Consider the following 17,469-nt stretch of genomic DNA (forward strand, 5'->3'; position numbering starts at 1 on the left):
CACCCTGCCTCTGAGATTGTGCATGTCTTGCCGCAGCAGTCCTACATCGATTTTGACTTCCTCAATTTTCCCAGTCAAGGAAGTAGTGCTGGAGTGTATGGCCTCTAGGAGCTGTGCTGTAACTTGACGCAGTGTTGGCTCTCTTTCGGTTTCTGGGGAAGGATTGGAGCTTGAAGGTCCGGCAGACTCTGTGTCTGGTCTAGGTGGTTGACGCGGACTGCTGGCTGCTGGCTCGAGTACAAAGGCTTTAAGGCGCTCCGATATCGGTGGAGGGGTGCTACGACTCATCTTGGAGGACCTGCGGCTGCCCCGCCTGCGTGAGGAGGATGGCGGTGGTATGTTTGCGGTCTCAATGTCCTGAAAGATCGATAAGGGCCAGCCCACCGGGTGGTAGTTTTAGGATGTATAGGTAAGTATAACTTCAGAGGAAAGAAGGTTTTTGCAGTGCGGGGAGTTCTGAGTTGCTTGGTACGGCTGTCTGTCAGTCGGTGGTATAGTTGGCAAGCACAGTTTACCGCGATTAGAGTAGTAATTAATTGTCGCTCTAGGTCGCAGAGGCCGATGTCTCGGGCCGGCGGATTGGCAAATATGGGTTTGGGTAGTTGCTGATATGGCTGCGTGTCAGGTTTAAATCCGGCGCCGCAGTTCGGTATTGCGTCAACCTGTTTGCTTCCCGCACCCAACTTCAATTGTCGAGGAAGTACAGGCGGCTGGGGCCGTCTTCTGCTTCAGTCAGGGCTGTAGATAGCAGTGCACCTTTTGTGTGGGTTGGGAGCCCAGTTGCAAGGGTTAATTTGTCTCAGTCTTGTACAGGAGTGTTGGGCTCTGTCCCCTGTCTGTGCTGTGGGCCGATATCTGCAGACTGCCTGGCCGTTTGTCTGCTGCGCTGTGTGGCCCTTGGATAATGCCCTCTAAGGCTGTCCTGTTGTTTGCACAGGGGGGGACCGCGTGGTGTGCCCCTTTATTGCAGCTGCGGGTTATCTAGTGGGACAGGTCCTCTCGCAGCCCCGACGTCTCCTACCTCCTCCTCAGCGCTCCGCCGCGTGTTCCCAGTGTCTGCAGTGACTTTTGGCTGGGGTGTAGGGTATGGTGTGCGGCGCCGGTCGGCGGGAGTATGTCGCTCGCCGGCGGTTCCTCTCCTCCTCTCCCGCGGCGGGAGAACCCTAATGGTCACGTGCGTCGGCCTGCGGCGCTCCGGCGCTCTCTCGGCAGCTCGTTTCCTCCCGGTCGGGTCCTCCGCCTCTGCTGCTCCCGGGGAGTCACTCCGCGCCGCTGGTTATGGGCTTCCCGCCGATCGCGAAACCGGAAGTCAACGCCGGGCACCCCGTGGGAGCCGGCCCGCGACCGGAGTAGATGGAAAATTCCGTCGGATGTCCGCTGAAGTCCCCCCGATGCCGCCAGGGATGTTCGCCTGTCTATCAGTGAGTTGTTGGGCTCAATCGCGGGTCTGAGCAGTCAGGATGGGTGCAGGATATTGGGGTTTGTTTCGGAGCTCAAGTGCCTTGCTTCCTCACAGCATGGCTGCTGGACACGCCCCCACATTACATCATTCTTATCTATGATAATAACAGATGATGTCACTGGAGAGGGGAGAGATTCTGATGATGTCACATCATTCTTATCTATAATAATAAGAGATGATGTCACTGGAGGGGGGAGAGATTCTGATGATGTCACATTACATCATTATCTATGGTAATAACAGATGATGTCACTGGAGAGGTGATTAACTCTGGAAATGTCTGTAGTGATATTTATTAATGTCTTCCATATACAGGATTACATAGTAGTGAAGAACTCTAGTGATGGCTGTCGGGCCCCTGTGTGTGATGGGTGGGGAAGACCCACAAGCCCAATCATGGGGCCACCACCTCTCCCCCTTATACATGAGGACATCAATGTACAGAAGATTCTAGAACTCACCAACAAGATGATTGAGCTGCTGACTGGAGAGGTGACGCTGCAGGGAATGCTGGGAAATTATATAGTAACAGCACTGGAGGCTTCTGGGTGATGACTGTATATTGTGTTGTCAGGTTCCTATCAGGTGTCAGGATGTCGCTGCCTATTTCTCCATGGAGGAGTGGGAGTATTTAGGACACAAGGATCTGCACAAGGACGCCATGATGGAGACCTGTCAGCCGCTCCCATCACCAGGTAATGGACTATTTAGCAGGATTGTAGCAGTATTAGTGTATCTTGACACCACCGAAAGCTAGGGGTTTGACAGGAGGAACGCCCCTCTCACACCCCCAGCTCCCGAAAGAGTGAAGAGACGAAGGTCCTAGCAGCACAGTGTGCATTGTTTCTTGCCGCCAGTGGCTGCTTAGGGTGAGGGTTACTTTTCCATGTAGGCTTACAGTAGCATATGGGGGGGAAAAAAGTAGCCCTCACCGTAAGGCAGCAGGGCCGGCAAAAAACAGTGTAGAGGGTGCACTGCTTGCCTGTTTAGCCTCCCGGCCGCAGGGAGTAGGAGGACTGATTAACGGACAGCGGCTGTCTCTTCTCTTCTGTTGGGCAGCTACCTGCTGCGAACATCACGGCTCCTGTGTGCTCTGAAGGTGGCTCCTCCTTGTGTCGCCGCCGATGAACGCACTGCAGTACTCCCGCACGCACTCCGATCCCTGCTCTGCTGCAACACTGTGCGGCCGGCTGTCACAGTGGCTTCCCACGAGCGCGAGCACGTCCCTGCTGCTACCGTCATCAGTAGGTCAGATGGTGCGCTCCGCTACTGGGCTGCCGGACAATCGGACCACAGCGAAAATGTGCCGCCGCCGCTGAGGATTCTGCTGTGTTCCCGCGGCGCACTCCTTTCCGCCCGGGTCTAACTGTGCCTCCCGCCACCGCGGTGCCATCCCTGCTGCGGCTGGCAGTAGTGGCCTGCTGGATAAGGCACATGACTGCTTAGTAGCCCCAGCAGCCGGGCTGCATGCCTTTCGCACACCTTTCATCGGCCTTCCAGGACCTATTGACTTGGCAGCTGGCCAGCCAATCAGGGACAGGGGGCGACACCCCCCTGTCAATCTTGACTCCACCAGGACTTCCTGTTGGCGTCAAGATACACTGATACCGATTGTAGCTGGGGGGAGGAGTGGGGCATTTTTCCCTGGTGCTTCTACGGAGGAAGTGGGGCACCAGCCAGGCAGAAAACTTTGCTAGTTTTATTAGTGGAGCCACTCACTTCACAATTGTTGATTAAAGTCAGTGTATAATCAGAAGGCCTACATATCCGCAATACAAATTTACTATTTGCTAATATATAATGATCCCGGTCATACAGTGACGCTAGCCAGCGACTACACGGTGGACGGCTGCTGTATCAAGCACTAGCCAGAGAATGTGGCTACAGAAGATCTCTGCTCAAACAGTCCTACTGCTACAGTAGCTGGCGGCAGTGCAGAGCTGGAGAGGTGCCTTGGCCCATGCTCCCCCGAACCCCAAACTATCACCACCAGCTCCTCCTCCGCTTTGCATTAAGTCCCTGCAAAACCGGAGGAGAAAGGATCTGCCATCACCAGTAAGAGCTGCTAGGTTCTATCTACAGAGTGGAAATCCTACTTGGTGCAACTTGTGAGCGATGGTGGCCAATAACATACTGGTATCTGTCTTTATTGTTCTCTTAGTTTCATATTGTTATTCCGTTGAACCCCCATAATGTGGTAAATGGGTCACCAGTATGGCTGTGGCTACATGGAGACTCTGGCCACAATACTCTTCTCACTGGAGTATAATGGCGGTCAGTAGGGTTGTGTTGCAGTTTGCCGTGACCCTACAATTACATGATGCCCAGAGAGTTTGGACTTCTTGTGATTGTTGGGGCGGGGGTTTGGCAAACTGTAAGCCACAATGCATTCCCCTTCACAGAAGTAGTGGATGAAAGTGGTGCTGTGGATATCTCCTATCTGGGTGTCAGGAAAGCCTTTGGTACAGCTTCACATAAAGACCTCAGAGATAAGTTGTTGGTAATGGCGTGTATTCTGACCAGCCAGGAGTTTTACAAGTGATGACCACAAGGGTCTGTCCGGGGTCCTAATTGTCTTAGATGTACTTTATGTGGGTAAGTGACACAGAATCATAGCTTTGGAAGGGATCTCCGGGGTCATCGGGTCCAGCCCCCTGCTCAATGCAGGATTCCCCAAATCACCCCAGACAGATGTCTGTCCAGCCTTATTATCATACATGGGCTGGCTTGTTCTTAGGGGGGCTTGATTGTCTTTCTGTCCCCCCACCCACCCGCTCTCAATGAGCAGTACTTCACACTGTACTATTATATTATTACTACTACAGTAGGGCAGGGAGGAGTCCATATTTGCTCTTTTTGGGGCAGGTGCTCCAATTATACTGGGTAGTACTGGATGCACCAGGGGGGTCTATTATGTAGTTTTGGTATTATTACCCTCATTTAGTGCTTGTATTTTACTCAATAGAACATATTAATAAAATTTTATGTTTTACTGCTACATTTAGTGATTTAACAGCCTTATTATTTGCGGTGACTTACTAAAAATGTAAAGTACAGTTTGAGTTACTTTCCATTATTAATCGCTGGTGGAGGGGCTCAGCAAGCGGAGCTGATTCACATTGGGGGCTGCACAACGTTTTAGCCTTGGGCGCAGAAAATCTTAGCTCCGCCTGTGGTATTGACCGTAGTTTTCAGACTGCAACGAGCAGCTGACTATAGGATGCACCCCATACTTAGACAACAGAAAATGGGGAAAAAATATTTTCTACTAATGTCAGTAACTTCTCCAGAGTAGTGTCTTTGGTGTTGTAGGGTAGAAAGGGGTTAATATTTTATTATAATACTATTTTATAATCTGCAATGATAAAGGTGATGGGAGGGGAACAACAGAACGCCCGTCGGAATGAGCCCCATGTAGTCCTCCAGCACTGATGAAGTGCCCACATGGACCTTCTCTTTGGATGACGGTCCTATGTTTGTAGCCAGAAGACCTGTGCTCGCGCCGCACAGGTCTTCTGCGCATGCGCAGACCAGCTGTGCGGCGCGAGACAGAAGAGGCAGACTGCGCAAGTGCGTCTAATCGAGGCAGAAGAAGGCTTCGGTCAGCGCCATGGAGACGGGGACGCCAACACCGGGGGGGTAAGTGAATAACTTCTGTATGGCCAATATTTAATGCACGATGTATATTACAAAGTGCATTAATATGGCCATACAGAAGTGTTTAACTTCACTTGCTTTTGCGGGACAACCCCTTTAAGTAATGGGAAAATACTTTTACATATGTCTCCTTATTATCTCCAGTTAATTTATTTTGATTTTTCTTGTTTCTTGTGGTTTTCACATTGGTTCATATTTCCATTCAGGCCCCTACAGGATTGATTCATCAAAGATGGAGAAGGACAGAAACAAGATGGCAGAAAGTGTATTAAATCTCACCCTAGAGATACTCTTCCAGCTGATTGGGGAGGTGAGAGATTCTGATGATGTCACATTACATCATTATTATCCATGGTGATACCAGATGATGTCACTGCAGAAGTGATGGACTCTGGAAATGTCTGTAGTGATATTCATTAATGTCTCCGCATATACAGGATTACACAGTAGTAAAGAAGACCTCTAGTGATGTCTGTGGGGCCCCTGTGTGTGATGGATGGGAAAGACCCGTGAGCCCAATCACAAGGCCCCCACCTCACCCCCTGATACATGAGGACATCAATGTACAGAAGATTCTAGAACTCACCAACAAGATGATGGAGCTGCTGACTGGAGAGGTGACGCTGCAGGGAATGCTGGGACATTATACAGTAACAGCACTGGAGGCTTCTGGGTGATGACTGTATATTGTGTTGTCAGGTTCCTATAAGGTGTCAGGATGTCGCTGTGTATTTCTCCATGGAGGAGTGGGAGTATTTAGAAGGACACAAGGATCTGTACAAGGAGGCCATGATGGAGACCCGCCAGCCGCTCCCATCACCAGGTAATAGACAGGACTAAATACACGGGGACTTTATTATCTGTATGTACAGAATGACCTCAGTGTCTGTCTGTGTTTCCTGCAGTTCCATCCAGTAAGAGAAGCCCACCAGAGAGATGTCCCCGTCCTCTTCTTCCACAGGACCATCAGGTAGATGGAGATGTCCCTCTGATATGTAGAAGGGCTGTGAAGCTTTTGTCTTCAGTCTTATTAGATGTCTTCTACTTGTGTGATGAGGCCGCTTGAGATGGCAGGATTACCGCTGACCAGAGACATTAGATCAGTTGTGTCAAATTCATTTTCACCGAGGACCACATCAGTGTTATGGTTGCCTTCTAAGGGCCAATTATATCTGTAAGACTGTATAGTAATAGTGAGCTCCGGTAGTAATAGTATCCCCTATATTGGCCCTAGTAGTTATAGTCCCCCATAATGGCCTCATTAGTAACAGACAGTGCCCAAACACAGACACAACACAGCTTCTCCTTTGGTGTGTGATGGTCGGCCACAGCTTTACTAAATATCTTAAAATTCTAAACTTCAAACATAGAAGAACTCCTATAGATGTCATAACATTAACCACATGTGACGCTAAAGCCATATGCCAGCCGTCAACTCCAACAGGCTGCCTTCCAATCATCTCCCAGTATCACTCACCATGGAGGAGGCCTTATATCTCTATACTGGCCTCTGACCACCATCCAACAAAAAGAGAGCCTGCTCCATCCCATCCTAGAGCCCCGACAGCAATATGCAGGTTGCCCAGGACCCAATAGATGGCTGCCAAACAGCTAAAAAAGGAACAAAACATTAGATCAACAGCTCTGTTGGATATAAGTCGCAAAACAAGAAGACCCCCATCTCCATATGTGTTGGACCTCAGCATTTAATAAGCTGGACCAGGCTGCCTCTGTCACCAACCCAATATAAGTGAGTCCAGAACTTCCTTGAGGGGGTCCGCACTGACTCCAGACTGCATTGATAAATGGATGGAAACTTGCCTAAGGGAGCTTTTACACTGGCGATATGATCACATGATTTCCGTGCAACACAAGAGCGAGTAAAAATTCAGAATTATGAAACAAATGATTTGCAATGGTTTACTTCACATTTGCGATGTTTTTACTCATACGATGTTGCGATAAAAAAAATCACTGCATGGTCTATCTTTCCGTGTTTTTTATTTTTTTTATCTCCCATGTGTACCTATGGAGACTCCTTTTTATCATATCGCAAAACAGAAACTTACGATTTTTAATGCAATGAGATGCGTTTTTAACATTAGCAAGTCCTCTTGACTTTCGTGTTTAAAAATCACAAAAACGTGCAAGAAAATTGCAAGGGGCAGTGATGTTTTGCAAGAAAAAAATCTCTGGCGCTCAAAAATTGTGGGAAAATTGTAGCGATTTTGCTACGATTTTTCACGAGGCAATATTATGATCGCCAGTGCGCTGGAGCCCTAAGAATGAGACATGAATTTTTCTCCTCTTTGCCAGGCAGACAAAAATTCAGACACCGACTTGACAGAGCAAAGAAGCCCAGAAATGCTATAAATGGACAACCATGAGCCTCTCCCACATTGATCTGTATTGGAATGACTATCCCTAAGCCTCTCCCAAATGAATCTGTGTTTGACCAGCTAATGCCACATCCTCACTGACTGACGCTGAAACCATCTCCCCAACCTGAGGGTCACCAAAACCCCTAAGGAAAAGCCAACACTAAACAGGACAGACTCTTAATGAGAACCGCAAGCACCCCGAGACACCTGGACCAATTCAATTAGGAGGGAGCAAGAAACCAGACATCTGCTTTCTTATGATACATACTCCTTCAACGCTCCTTTAGAGCCTGGCGGACAATAAAGTCCCTAGTCAACCCTGCAGCTTAAAATGAAAGTTCACACTAGTTAACCACCTTTATGTAACTATGCCCTAAACACCTTCCTCCCGGAGGTGAGATAGGTATAAAAGGATCACTTGGTGGATTCTGACACTGGCATCACACTACTACCCATCAGGGAACACCACTGTAACCAGACCTTACCAGGATGTCCAAGTTTCAGGAGTGACGGACGATCTCACCAGAAGAAAGAGGGGCATAACCTGTGTCAAAAATTCTCTCCACAGCCTATGTCTGCTTTTAAGGACCTCAATAAACAAATTCTGAGCTTTCGGCAATTTTGCACTCTGGGTGGCGAAAGAGAGGTAGTGGGAGAAAATTCACTCCATGGGAAAAACCTGTCACATAAAAACCAACAAGACAAAACATTACTTAGCTGATGGAGTGTCAACTTCCTAATCTGTCACAATACCTCCACCAAGAGCAAGAGGAGTTTGAGTTTGTTTTGAGGCAAACAGACCACCATGCTAAAAGAATCGAGCTCGATGCCCAAAAAGCACAGGGTGGTAGAAGGATCTTTGTTTTTATTCAACAAATAATTGAACTCCAAAGCAATCAATGAAGAATCGGAAGGTGTCCAACAAGAACTGGCAAAGCTCACTATCACCTGGAGAAATGATAAGAAAGTCATCCAGATAGGAACAAATGTTTCATAGTAACACCCCCTATCACCTGGCAATCATGAAGGCAATGACAATCCAGGTGAACCGAGAGGAGTGAACAGCTTATTCTATATCTGACTTAGCCATTAGGGCGGTCAGACCTGTGGAGTTGGGCAAGGAAACTGCTCTATCTGTTCTGTTCATCTGCACTTTCTCAGCTCCTTCTTAGAAAACACCCCAAGCTGATAAATATGTAAATTAGGGAACGGGGATAGAGGAATGGGAAAACCATTCTGCCCAGCGAAATGTTCTTCTGGATCTTATCACGAAGTACCTTCAGGTGCTCTCTGGGTCACTTCAGGTTATTAGCAAAAAGAGGGGAATGGCTATCAGGGAAGGTGATGAAATAAATCCAAAATGCAGGGTTGCAGCAGCCTCCTTATTGGGGTACAGGTGTAGCTACAGCCCCATCAGGGCTACGCTTACTAGGGTCCTTCGCTTTCACCTGTGCATTGGAGGTAAGTTTCGTTTCAGAGGTACGAGCAGGGTGGGGCACTGAATAACAGGGTGGGGGCCTCTGCATGCTGAACATTCATGCCTGTACTTACACAAGCCAAAGACTTTACAGTGCAGTTTGCAGAATAACCAGCATGCTTTGGGCCACGAGACGGCCACTGATCTGGGACAGAAGTGATGGCCACCGCTGGAAAGAGCTTCTTAGACAGCATCAAATGAAGCCACAAATCTATGAACTTAACACTCTACCCGATATCGGGGGACAATGCCAAACGTCATTGGAACTCCTTGTCCTTCTTCCACCAAGTCATAAGTTTTATTAGCGTTATATATAGAATTCAGAGATTTATCACACAGAAATGGACTGCATGAAAAAAACTCATCGCATATTCTATTCTTGTCTGTATCATGAGCAAGATATTAATGATTCGGACAATTGTGTATTTATGCAATTGTGTATCAACGTGCTGGCCGACCGTATATCAGACAGTACATGGACAGTTATCATAGAATGGTAGAGTTGGAAGGGACCTCCAGGGTCATCTGCTCAGTATCCACGTGGTGTCGGAGAAAAGCGCTTCAGAATAAGTTAGTGCTATACAAATACTAAGATTTATTTATTTATTTATTTAAAGGGGTTGTCCCGCGCCGAAACGGGTTTTTTTTTTTTTCAACCCCCCCCCCCCGTTCGGCGCGAGACAACCCCGATGCAGGGACGTACAGAAAGCTTACCGGAGCGCTTACCTTAATCCCCGCGCTCCGGTGACTTCTATACTTACCTGTGAAGATGGCCGCCGGGATCCTCTGCCTCCGTGGACCGCAGCTCTTCTGTGCGGTCCATTGCCGATTCCAGCCTCCTGATTGGCTGGAATCGGCACGTGACGGGGCGGAGCTACACGGAGCTACACGGAGCCCCATAGAGAACAGGAGAAGACCTGGACTGCGCAAGCGCGGCTAATTTGGCCATCGGAGGGCGAAAATTAGTCGGCACCATGGAGACGAGGACGCCAGCAACGGAGCAGGTAAGTAAAAAACTTTTTATAACTTCTGTATGGCTCATAATTAATGCACAATGTATATTACAAAGTGCATTAATATGGCCATACAGAAGTGTATAGACCCACTTGCTGCCGCGGGACAACCCCTTTAATGGAACCAAGGATCATTATACATTTTTTTCCTCTTGTTTAGTGTGAAAATCTGATTGCTACAAAGGTTGAGGTTAAAGACGAAGCAGAAGAGATGGATATAAGGGCTGATCAGCAATGTAAGGAGGGGAGACGTCACTGAAGGTCACCTAGAGCCCATCATCTGCTCATCACATGCAGATAATCTATTCTGTCACTGTGTGTTCTCTACAGATGGACTCATGGAAAGAAACCCACCAGAGAAATATCCCAGCCGTCTATATTCCCAGAACTGTCCAGAAGAAAAGCCAAGTGTCCCAGAGAACCATCAGGTAGATGAAGCTGAGATTTCTTCAAATCCTTTATAGCTTGTAATGCAGCTTTCTGCTTAACTTTTCTACGCTCTTTTTCATATTGATGGCTATGATAGGTATGGGTTACAAATGGTGTATTGCACTTCCATCTTTTTGGACATCCAATTTGCAATTGAGATTTATATTTATAAATAGTAATTATGTCAGGGTTCGAACCCACATCCTCTTGTGTTCCAGTCAGCAGCAAATTGTACTGATACCTATTGCTTCTGACCTCTGACTTCCATTTGACTATGCTTTTATCTCATCCCATTGTACTGCATTCCAAGACTTCCCGATAATGACTCCCAGCTTCCTTGACAACTCTCCAGTGACCGGCTCGGCTACAGCGCCGGTAAGACCCTACAAAATATTCACGCCCAAAGATGGAGTCTATAGTGACAATGCTCAGAGGGCAAGTCAGAGAACTCCAGGAATTTTGTGACTCCTACCAAGAGAAAGTTGTTCGTATGCAACGGCTGATCGAGGAGCTACAGAGACAGATCTTGAAGATGCGCGACTCTGCACCAGATGTCGTACTTAACATTCGCTCATGAAAAGGACATTACAACCTGACTCAAATTCATACCAATCGATTTGGAAACTGCGGGTGGGTCACCCTTGTCTTCAGGCCCCATCACACAAGAGACAATTGAACTGGAGCTCCACATGAACCCTGACCACCACAAGACAATCAGCTTCCAGCTCATCTCATCCTCCAAGTTTCCAGTGATTCCCGGGATCCCCTGGTTTTCTAACCATGATCCCTTTATCAACAGGAAACCAGGACCATTGCCTTCCCTTCAGACTGCTGTAAGTAAACTGTCAGATGGCACCATCTGCCCTTAAACCAGTTGAAGACTTCGAGGACGATCACTGGGACCTAGAGAAATTAGCATTTCACTACCAGATGTTCAAGGATCTTTGCAGCAAGAAGGCATCCCACAACTCACAACTCCAAAGGAATAACCGCTACATCAAGTTAGAGAAATGTGAATTCAAACAGACCCAAATTCAATTCCTGGGATACATTTCTCCCCAGAGGGCTTAACTATGATCCCAGCAAGATTGAAGCTGTCCTGGATTGGCCCATTCAAAAAAAATTTGAAGGAAGTACAGTGCCTGATTGGTTTAGTAAATTTCTACAGAAAAATTATCAAGGACTTCTCAAAAGTAATGTCTCCCATCATCTCCCTGACAAAGAAAGCACACGTTTTCCTGGTCCCCAGTGGCTCAAACCACTTTTGAGAAACTTAAGTCTCTATTTACTTCAGCATCAATACTGATCCACCCAAAACCCAGAGTTGTCTTTTGTCATGGAGGTAGACACCTCATGACTCTGCAGAGTGAGCTATTCTGTCACAGCAAATGAGAGATAAGATGTAACTACATCCTTGCGCATTTTTATCCTACACGCTTTCACCCACATGGAGAAACTACGATGTTGAGGAGCTTCTGACCATCAAAGTGGCTTTCACCGAGTGGAGACGCCTCTTGGAAGGAGCCCATCATCCAGTGACGGTTTTTACCGACCATAAAAATTTAGAGTTCTTCCACAATGTCAAAAAGTTATCTACGAGACAAGCATGATGGGCCTTGTTCTTCTCCAGGTATAATTTCATTGTGTCCTACCTCCCTGGTTCCCGAAATGGCAAGGCAGATGCATTGTGCAGAATATGTGTAGAGTCTGAAAAGAGAGTAAATACAACACAATTTCTTCTCCATAAACTTTTTGGGGCATCTTACACTCTAAAGACCTAACAAAGCTTAAGGGAGGATACACCTAAGGTTCACAAAGACTTCAGAACTTGTGCTTTGTTCCTTTTGGTGGCCTGACTGCAGGAGGGATGTGAAGAAGTATGTAATCCCTTGCGAGGTATGTGCTCGGAACAAGACACCACAAGCTCGTCCACTGGGTTTTCTACAGCTCCATTCACGCCATAGGGATATATATCCGTGGACTTTATAGTTGATCTGCCCCCCTTAAAAAGGATGACTTCTGTCCTTGTGGTCATGGACCGACTTACAAAGATGGCTCACTTCATCCCCATAGAAAAAATCCCACTGCCAAACAGATTACGGAGTTGATGATCCGGGAAGTTTTCTGACTACATGGAATTCTGGATGATGTGGACAGAGGGGTCCAGGTTTTGGAGACAATTCTGCATGGGTCTGGGTATCACTGTAAATCTCTCCTTTGTCTTTCATCCGCAGATTAACGGCCAGACGGGAAGAAAAAAATCAGACTTTTAGAGCAATATCTCTGCTGCTTTATCTCCCATCTACAGGATGATTGGGTGGATTCGTCAACAGCAGAGTTCAACTACAACAATGCTCAACACAGTTCATCTGCCCAGAGCTCGTTTTATTCTAACTATGGTACACATCCTGCCTTTATTCCTGGCCTCCCTATCAACACTCCGGTCCCAACGGTTAACCATAGACTGATGGCGTTAGCAGAAATTCAGAAGCAACTAGAAGAAACCTTACAGGAAGCCCAAAATACCTATAAAAAGGCGTCCAACCATGATCGCCAAGCAGCTCCTACCTTCTAATTGTGAGAAAAGGTGTAGTTAGCCTCCAAGAACCTGAAGGTGCATTTGCCCTCTCTCAAACTTGGGCAAAGATTCTAGAGACCTTTCCCAATCGCAGTAAGGGTCAGCCAGGTGGCTTTCCGGCTGAAGCTCCTGGGCAGCCTGAGGATTCACCCTGTCTTTTTCACATTTCTCTACTAAAGCTATATCATGAAAATACTTTTGTGGGAAGATTTCAACCGCCTCCCCCTCTTGTGAAAGTTCAGGGCCAGGACGAGTTCTTGGTAGAGAAGTTTCTAGACTAGAGACTTCAGAGAGGTAAAATACAGTACCTTGTGAAGTGACAAGGGTATGGGTCACAGGAGAGCTTCTGGGAGCCAGAGAAAATAGTGCATGCTCTGAGACTCAGAAAGGAGTTTCACAGGAGATACCCAGGGAACCCACTACCTGGGATGTCCGGAGGTCATCCTCAAGGAGTGGGGCTACTATCAGGGCGTGAAACTACGACCTCCTGTGTTCCAGTCAGCAGCTCTATTCGCTAGGCTATCCAGGACTTGGACGGTTCCCTTGCTGAAACCTAGCCTAGTTCTGTATTTCCCATTTACCTAGTTCCTGCCTCCTGGTCCTGACTCTGCTACTGTTCCTGATTGCATTTCCTATATAAGCCTAGCCCTGCCATTCCTTCAGTGAGTGATTATTGTGCTCTACCACCTTGATCAAGGTTCTCTTCCTCCTGCTTATCTGCAATTGTACCTATACCTTTTGCTACTGACCTGTGGCTTTCATTTGACTATTCTTCCATCTCATCCTATTGTACTGCATTCCGTGAGTTCCCGATAACGACTCCCGACTTCTTTGACTACTCTCCAGTCACTAGGGCTCCAATCTAGTGCTAGTAAGATTTTACAAATGAGGTTCCTCAGGCATTTTTTTTCCTAAACGAAATGACCTCAATTTTAATAACCTCTCTGGGTATTGTAGTCCGCCCATTCCAGTTATTACTTTACTTGCCCGCCTTTGAACCCACTCAAGCTCTGATATGTCCTTCTTGAGTACTGGTGCTTAAAACTATCCACAATAGTTCTTGTGTGGTGTAACCAGTAACTTGTAAAGAGGAAGAACAATGTTCTCGTCATGTTCCTCTAGACCTCTTTTGGTGCCACCCATGATCCTTTATGCCTTGGCAGCAGCTACCTGACAATGGTTGCTCCAATTAAGTTTACAGTCAAGTTAATTCCCCAAGTCCTTCTTTATTTCAGTGTTACCCAATACTTTCCCATTTAGTCTGTAATGGTGACATGTATTTTCCTGCCCATTCAGATAATCATAACCGTTACACCTGTGAGTCTTAATTAATATTAGGAACAGTGTCCGTATAAAAACATAATTTAATTACTTGTCTGATAACCTAGTAAACCAAGACATCTGGGCGTAAATCCGGGATAATTGTCTCCATGATTATCAGACAAGTGTATTTCTTTTAACCTTTTTCCTTATCTGTACTAACAAACACACTTAAAGGGGTTGTCCCGTGAAACCAAGTGGGGTTATACACTTCTGTATGGCCATATTAATGCACTTTGTAATATACATCGTGCATTAAATATGAGCCATACAGAAGTTATTCACTTACCTCCTCCGTTGCTAGCGTCCTCGTCTCCATGGTTCCGTCTAAATTCGCTGGCAGCTTGCTTTTTTAGACGCGCTTGCGCAGTCCGGTCTTCTCCTTTCAGCACGAGCCGCTTCAGTGTGCTCCCCACTACAGCTCTTCTGCGCATGCGCAGATGAGCTGTCACTGCTCGGGAGCGCGCTGGAGCGGCCATTCTGTACCATCCTCTGTTAGAGGAAGGTGCAGAGCCGCCCAGCTGTCCGGAGAAGCCGCCCAGCTGTCCTGCCGCCCAGCTGTCCTGCCGTCCTGGTAAGTGATGGGCCGGGGGGGCTGCCGCTGCGCCGGGGGGGGCTGTCGTCGCTGCGATGGGGGGGGGGGCTGTCGCTGCGACGGGGGGGGGGTTGCGGCTGCGCCGGGGGGGGGCTGCCGCTGCGATGGGGGGGGCTGTCGCTAGGCCGGGGGGGGCTGTCGCTGGGCTGGGGGGGCTGTCGCTAGGCCGGGGGGGCTGTCGCTAGGCCGGGGGAACTAGCGCTGGGCCGGGGGGGGGCTGTCGCTAGGCCGGGGGAACTAGCGCTGGGCCGGGGGGGGCTGTCGCTAGGCCGGGGGGGGCTGTCGCTAGGCCGGGGGAACTGTCGCTAGGCCGGGGGGGGCTGTCGCTAGGCCGGGGGAACTGTCGCTGGGCCGGGGGAACTGTCGCTAGGCCGGGGGGGGCTGTCGCTAGGCCGGGGGGGGCTGTCGCTAGGCCGGGGGAACTAGCGCTGGGCCGAGGGAACTGTCGCTAGGCCGGGGGGGGGCTGTTTCTGGGCCGGGGGGGCTGCCGCTGTGATGGGGGGGGGGGGGGGCGCTGCGCCGGTTACCTTCTGCCTGGCGGTGGGTGACTGGTCGGCTGTGTTCACTCCAGGGGTCCGGTCGGCGGCTGCGGGGCGTCTGGTTGCCATGGAGACACAGCTGGTAGCGTCTCGGGAGCGCGCACGTCGGGCTGCAGCGAGCGAAGGGAAAAGAGCCGGCGGCCATCTTGGCAAAATTTTTATAAGTTGCTGAAACGCTGGAACGGTAAGTACAAACCAGCTAGAAAAGTCATTTACAGGGGTAATTAGTAATGTTTGCTTAATTAGGGGGACTGGGCAAAAAAAAAAATTCACTGCTTCCTTGAGACATCTCCTTTAATTTTGAAAACAAGTGTTTGTTATTCAGCGGTTACTTTCTTGTAAAGGGACGGCCGTTATATAATGCAGTAGTGTGAAGCACATTATGATCATGTAGAATCAAATACAGCTACACAATACAAACATTTAAAGGGATTCTGTCACCAGCTTCATGCAGTTTGGCTTGGAGTTGAGCTCCGAGTCGGGGAGGTGGGGCGTGCTGGCTTTTTCCCGCCTGCAGCATGTAGAGTGACGGGGTCTCTTCCTATACACAGAAGGGGAGAGAGCCATCAGTCTGCATGACGTGTGAGGGAAAAGCCAGCACAGCCCCCTCCGTGACTCAGAGCTCAGCTCCAAGCCAAACTTCATGACCGGTGACAGAATCCCTTTTAAGGAGCAATTCTAGCCTAAAAAGGGCATCCACTTTGACATGACTGATAACTGCAGCTGTCAGGTCATTTTTGTATCTGTCTGCTGACTTTTACAATATTTGTCTCACAGCTTTTGTATCAGGATGAAGATCTGACCAATATTAATACTGCAGAGACAAATGTGAGGGGCGATCAGCGGTGTAAAGAGGGGATTCCTACAGGTAACCGCCCAGGTGAGTAGTAACCACTAAATACAACAGAGAAGAGTCACAGATTCTCCTCGGTCAGCAGCTGCAGATAGTTATGTAGATTTATAAGCTCTGGGATCTGTCAGTTTCCGCTGTATATTGCCCCATTCAGCCGGAGTACAAACTAAATATGGATGACATGTGATACCGTTATAGGTGATAACACAGGATGGGCATTTACTGCACGGACATGAAACACACCTATGTGAGCGGGAACTACTATTCATTATATGATGTCTGTACTGATGAGGGAGAAATGGTTTTCCAATTCTGGGACTGAAGGTCCTTTTACACTGATCTGATGTAGTCAGTGCTGATCACAATACCGAAGATGGAGACATAGGTCCAGGTAACAGAATCCAGAATGTGGAGACATAGACCCAAAGAACAGAGGATTCTTTACAGGATGTAAGTTTAGTGCTATCAGTGTCAGGGATGTCGCTCACCAGAGACGGGAGGAAGACACCGAGGTGCTGATCATCATGAAGATCCCATTCAGACAGACACTTTTTCACATCTGAGTACTGACCATGTATTTCCTAAATCGCCAATTAGGCTTTTAAAATGAACATGTTTTTATGTGGTTCACATACAAAAAAAATCACAGCATGTCCTATTCTATTTTGTTTCACGGACCAGAATCGGACATGCAATGACTACTGCCTGCCAGCATGGGGCAGCACACAGTCCATATGTGTCCATGTGATATCCAATGCGAGTTCTCAGACACAACTCGCACTCAGCCATCTGAATATGGCCGACCAGATAAATCCTATTTCAGGTGTCACATCTTATCTCTCAGCTGGGAGTGAATGCGGTTTCTTAGAATCCCACTCCCTTACACTGTACTGTAGATTATACAATCCCGCAGTGTGTGATCTCACCGTAATACTCTTCCAGTTGCCATAAATGGGCACAATTGGGAAACAGATTCTGAGTAGTTTCATCCTAATATGACGTTTGAGCCGATTATAAGGGGGTTGGAGATAAAGTAACGGCTTACAGATGTGTTCTCTAATGGCTCCAAAGAGTTAGTTCAGAATCAGGAAGAGTCTAATGTGCGGACCGCCATCAGGGCAGGATAAATGGTTACAGAGGCCCCCGCTGACCGCTGGCTGCTGCC

The 17,469-nt window shown here is 48.1% G+C and overlaps 1 protein-coding gene across 3 annotated transcripts in view; it reads left to right on the top strand.

Moving 5' to 3' along the window:
- Window positions 1-17,469, top strand: part of LOC136629099 (zinc finger protein 420-like) — a 174,240-nt gene that overhangs the window by 9,131 nt on the left and 147,640 nt on the right. For all 3 annotated transcript variants that reach the window (XM_066605232.1, XM_066605233.1, XM_066605234.1), the window contains exons 3-11: window positions 1,778-1,954; window positions 2,037-2,157; window positions 5,326-5,429; window positions 5,557-5,736; window positions 5,819-5,942; window positions 6,025-6,089; window positions 10,151-10,226; window positions 10,321-10,418; window positions 16,229-16,331. In XM_066605232.1, coding sequence (XP_066461329.1) covers window positions 1,778-1,954; window positions 2,037-2,157; window positions 5,326-5,429; window positions 5,557-5,736; window positions 5,819-5,942; window positions 6,025-6,089; window positions 10,151-10,226; window positions 10,321-10,418; window positions 16,229-16,331 — 1,048 coding nt within the window. The remainder of the gene's footprint in view (window positions 1-1,777; window positions 1,955-2,036; window positions 2,158-5,325; window positions 5,430-5,556; window positions 5,737-5,818; window positions 5,943-6,024; window positions 6,090-10,150; window positions 10,227-10,320; window positions 10,419-16,228; window positions 16,332-17,469) is intronic.

Source organism: Eleutherodactylus coqui, chromosome 5, assembly GCF_035609145.1.
Source record: "Eleutherodactylus coqui strain aEleCoq1 chromosome 5, aEleCoq1.hap1, whole genome shotgun sequence".
Classification (NCBI taxonomy): Eukaryota; Metazoa; Chordata; class Amphibia; order Anura; family Eleutherodactylidae; genus Eleutherodactylus; species Eleutherodactylus coqui.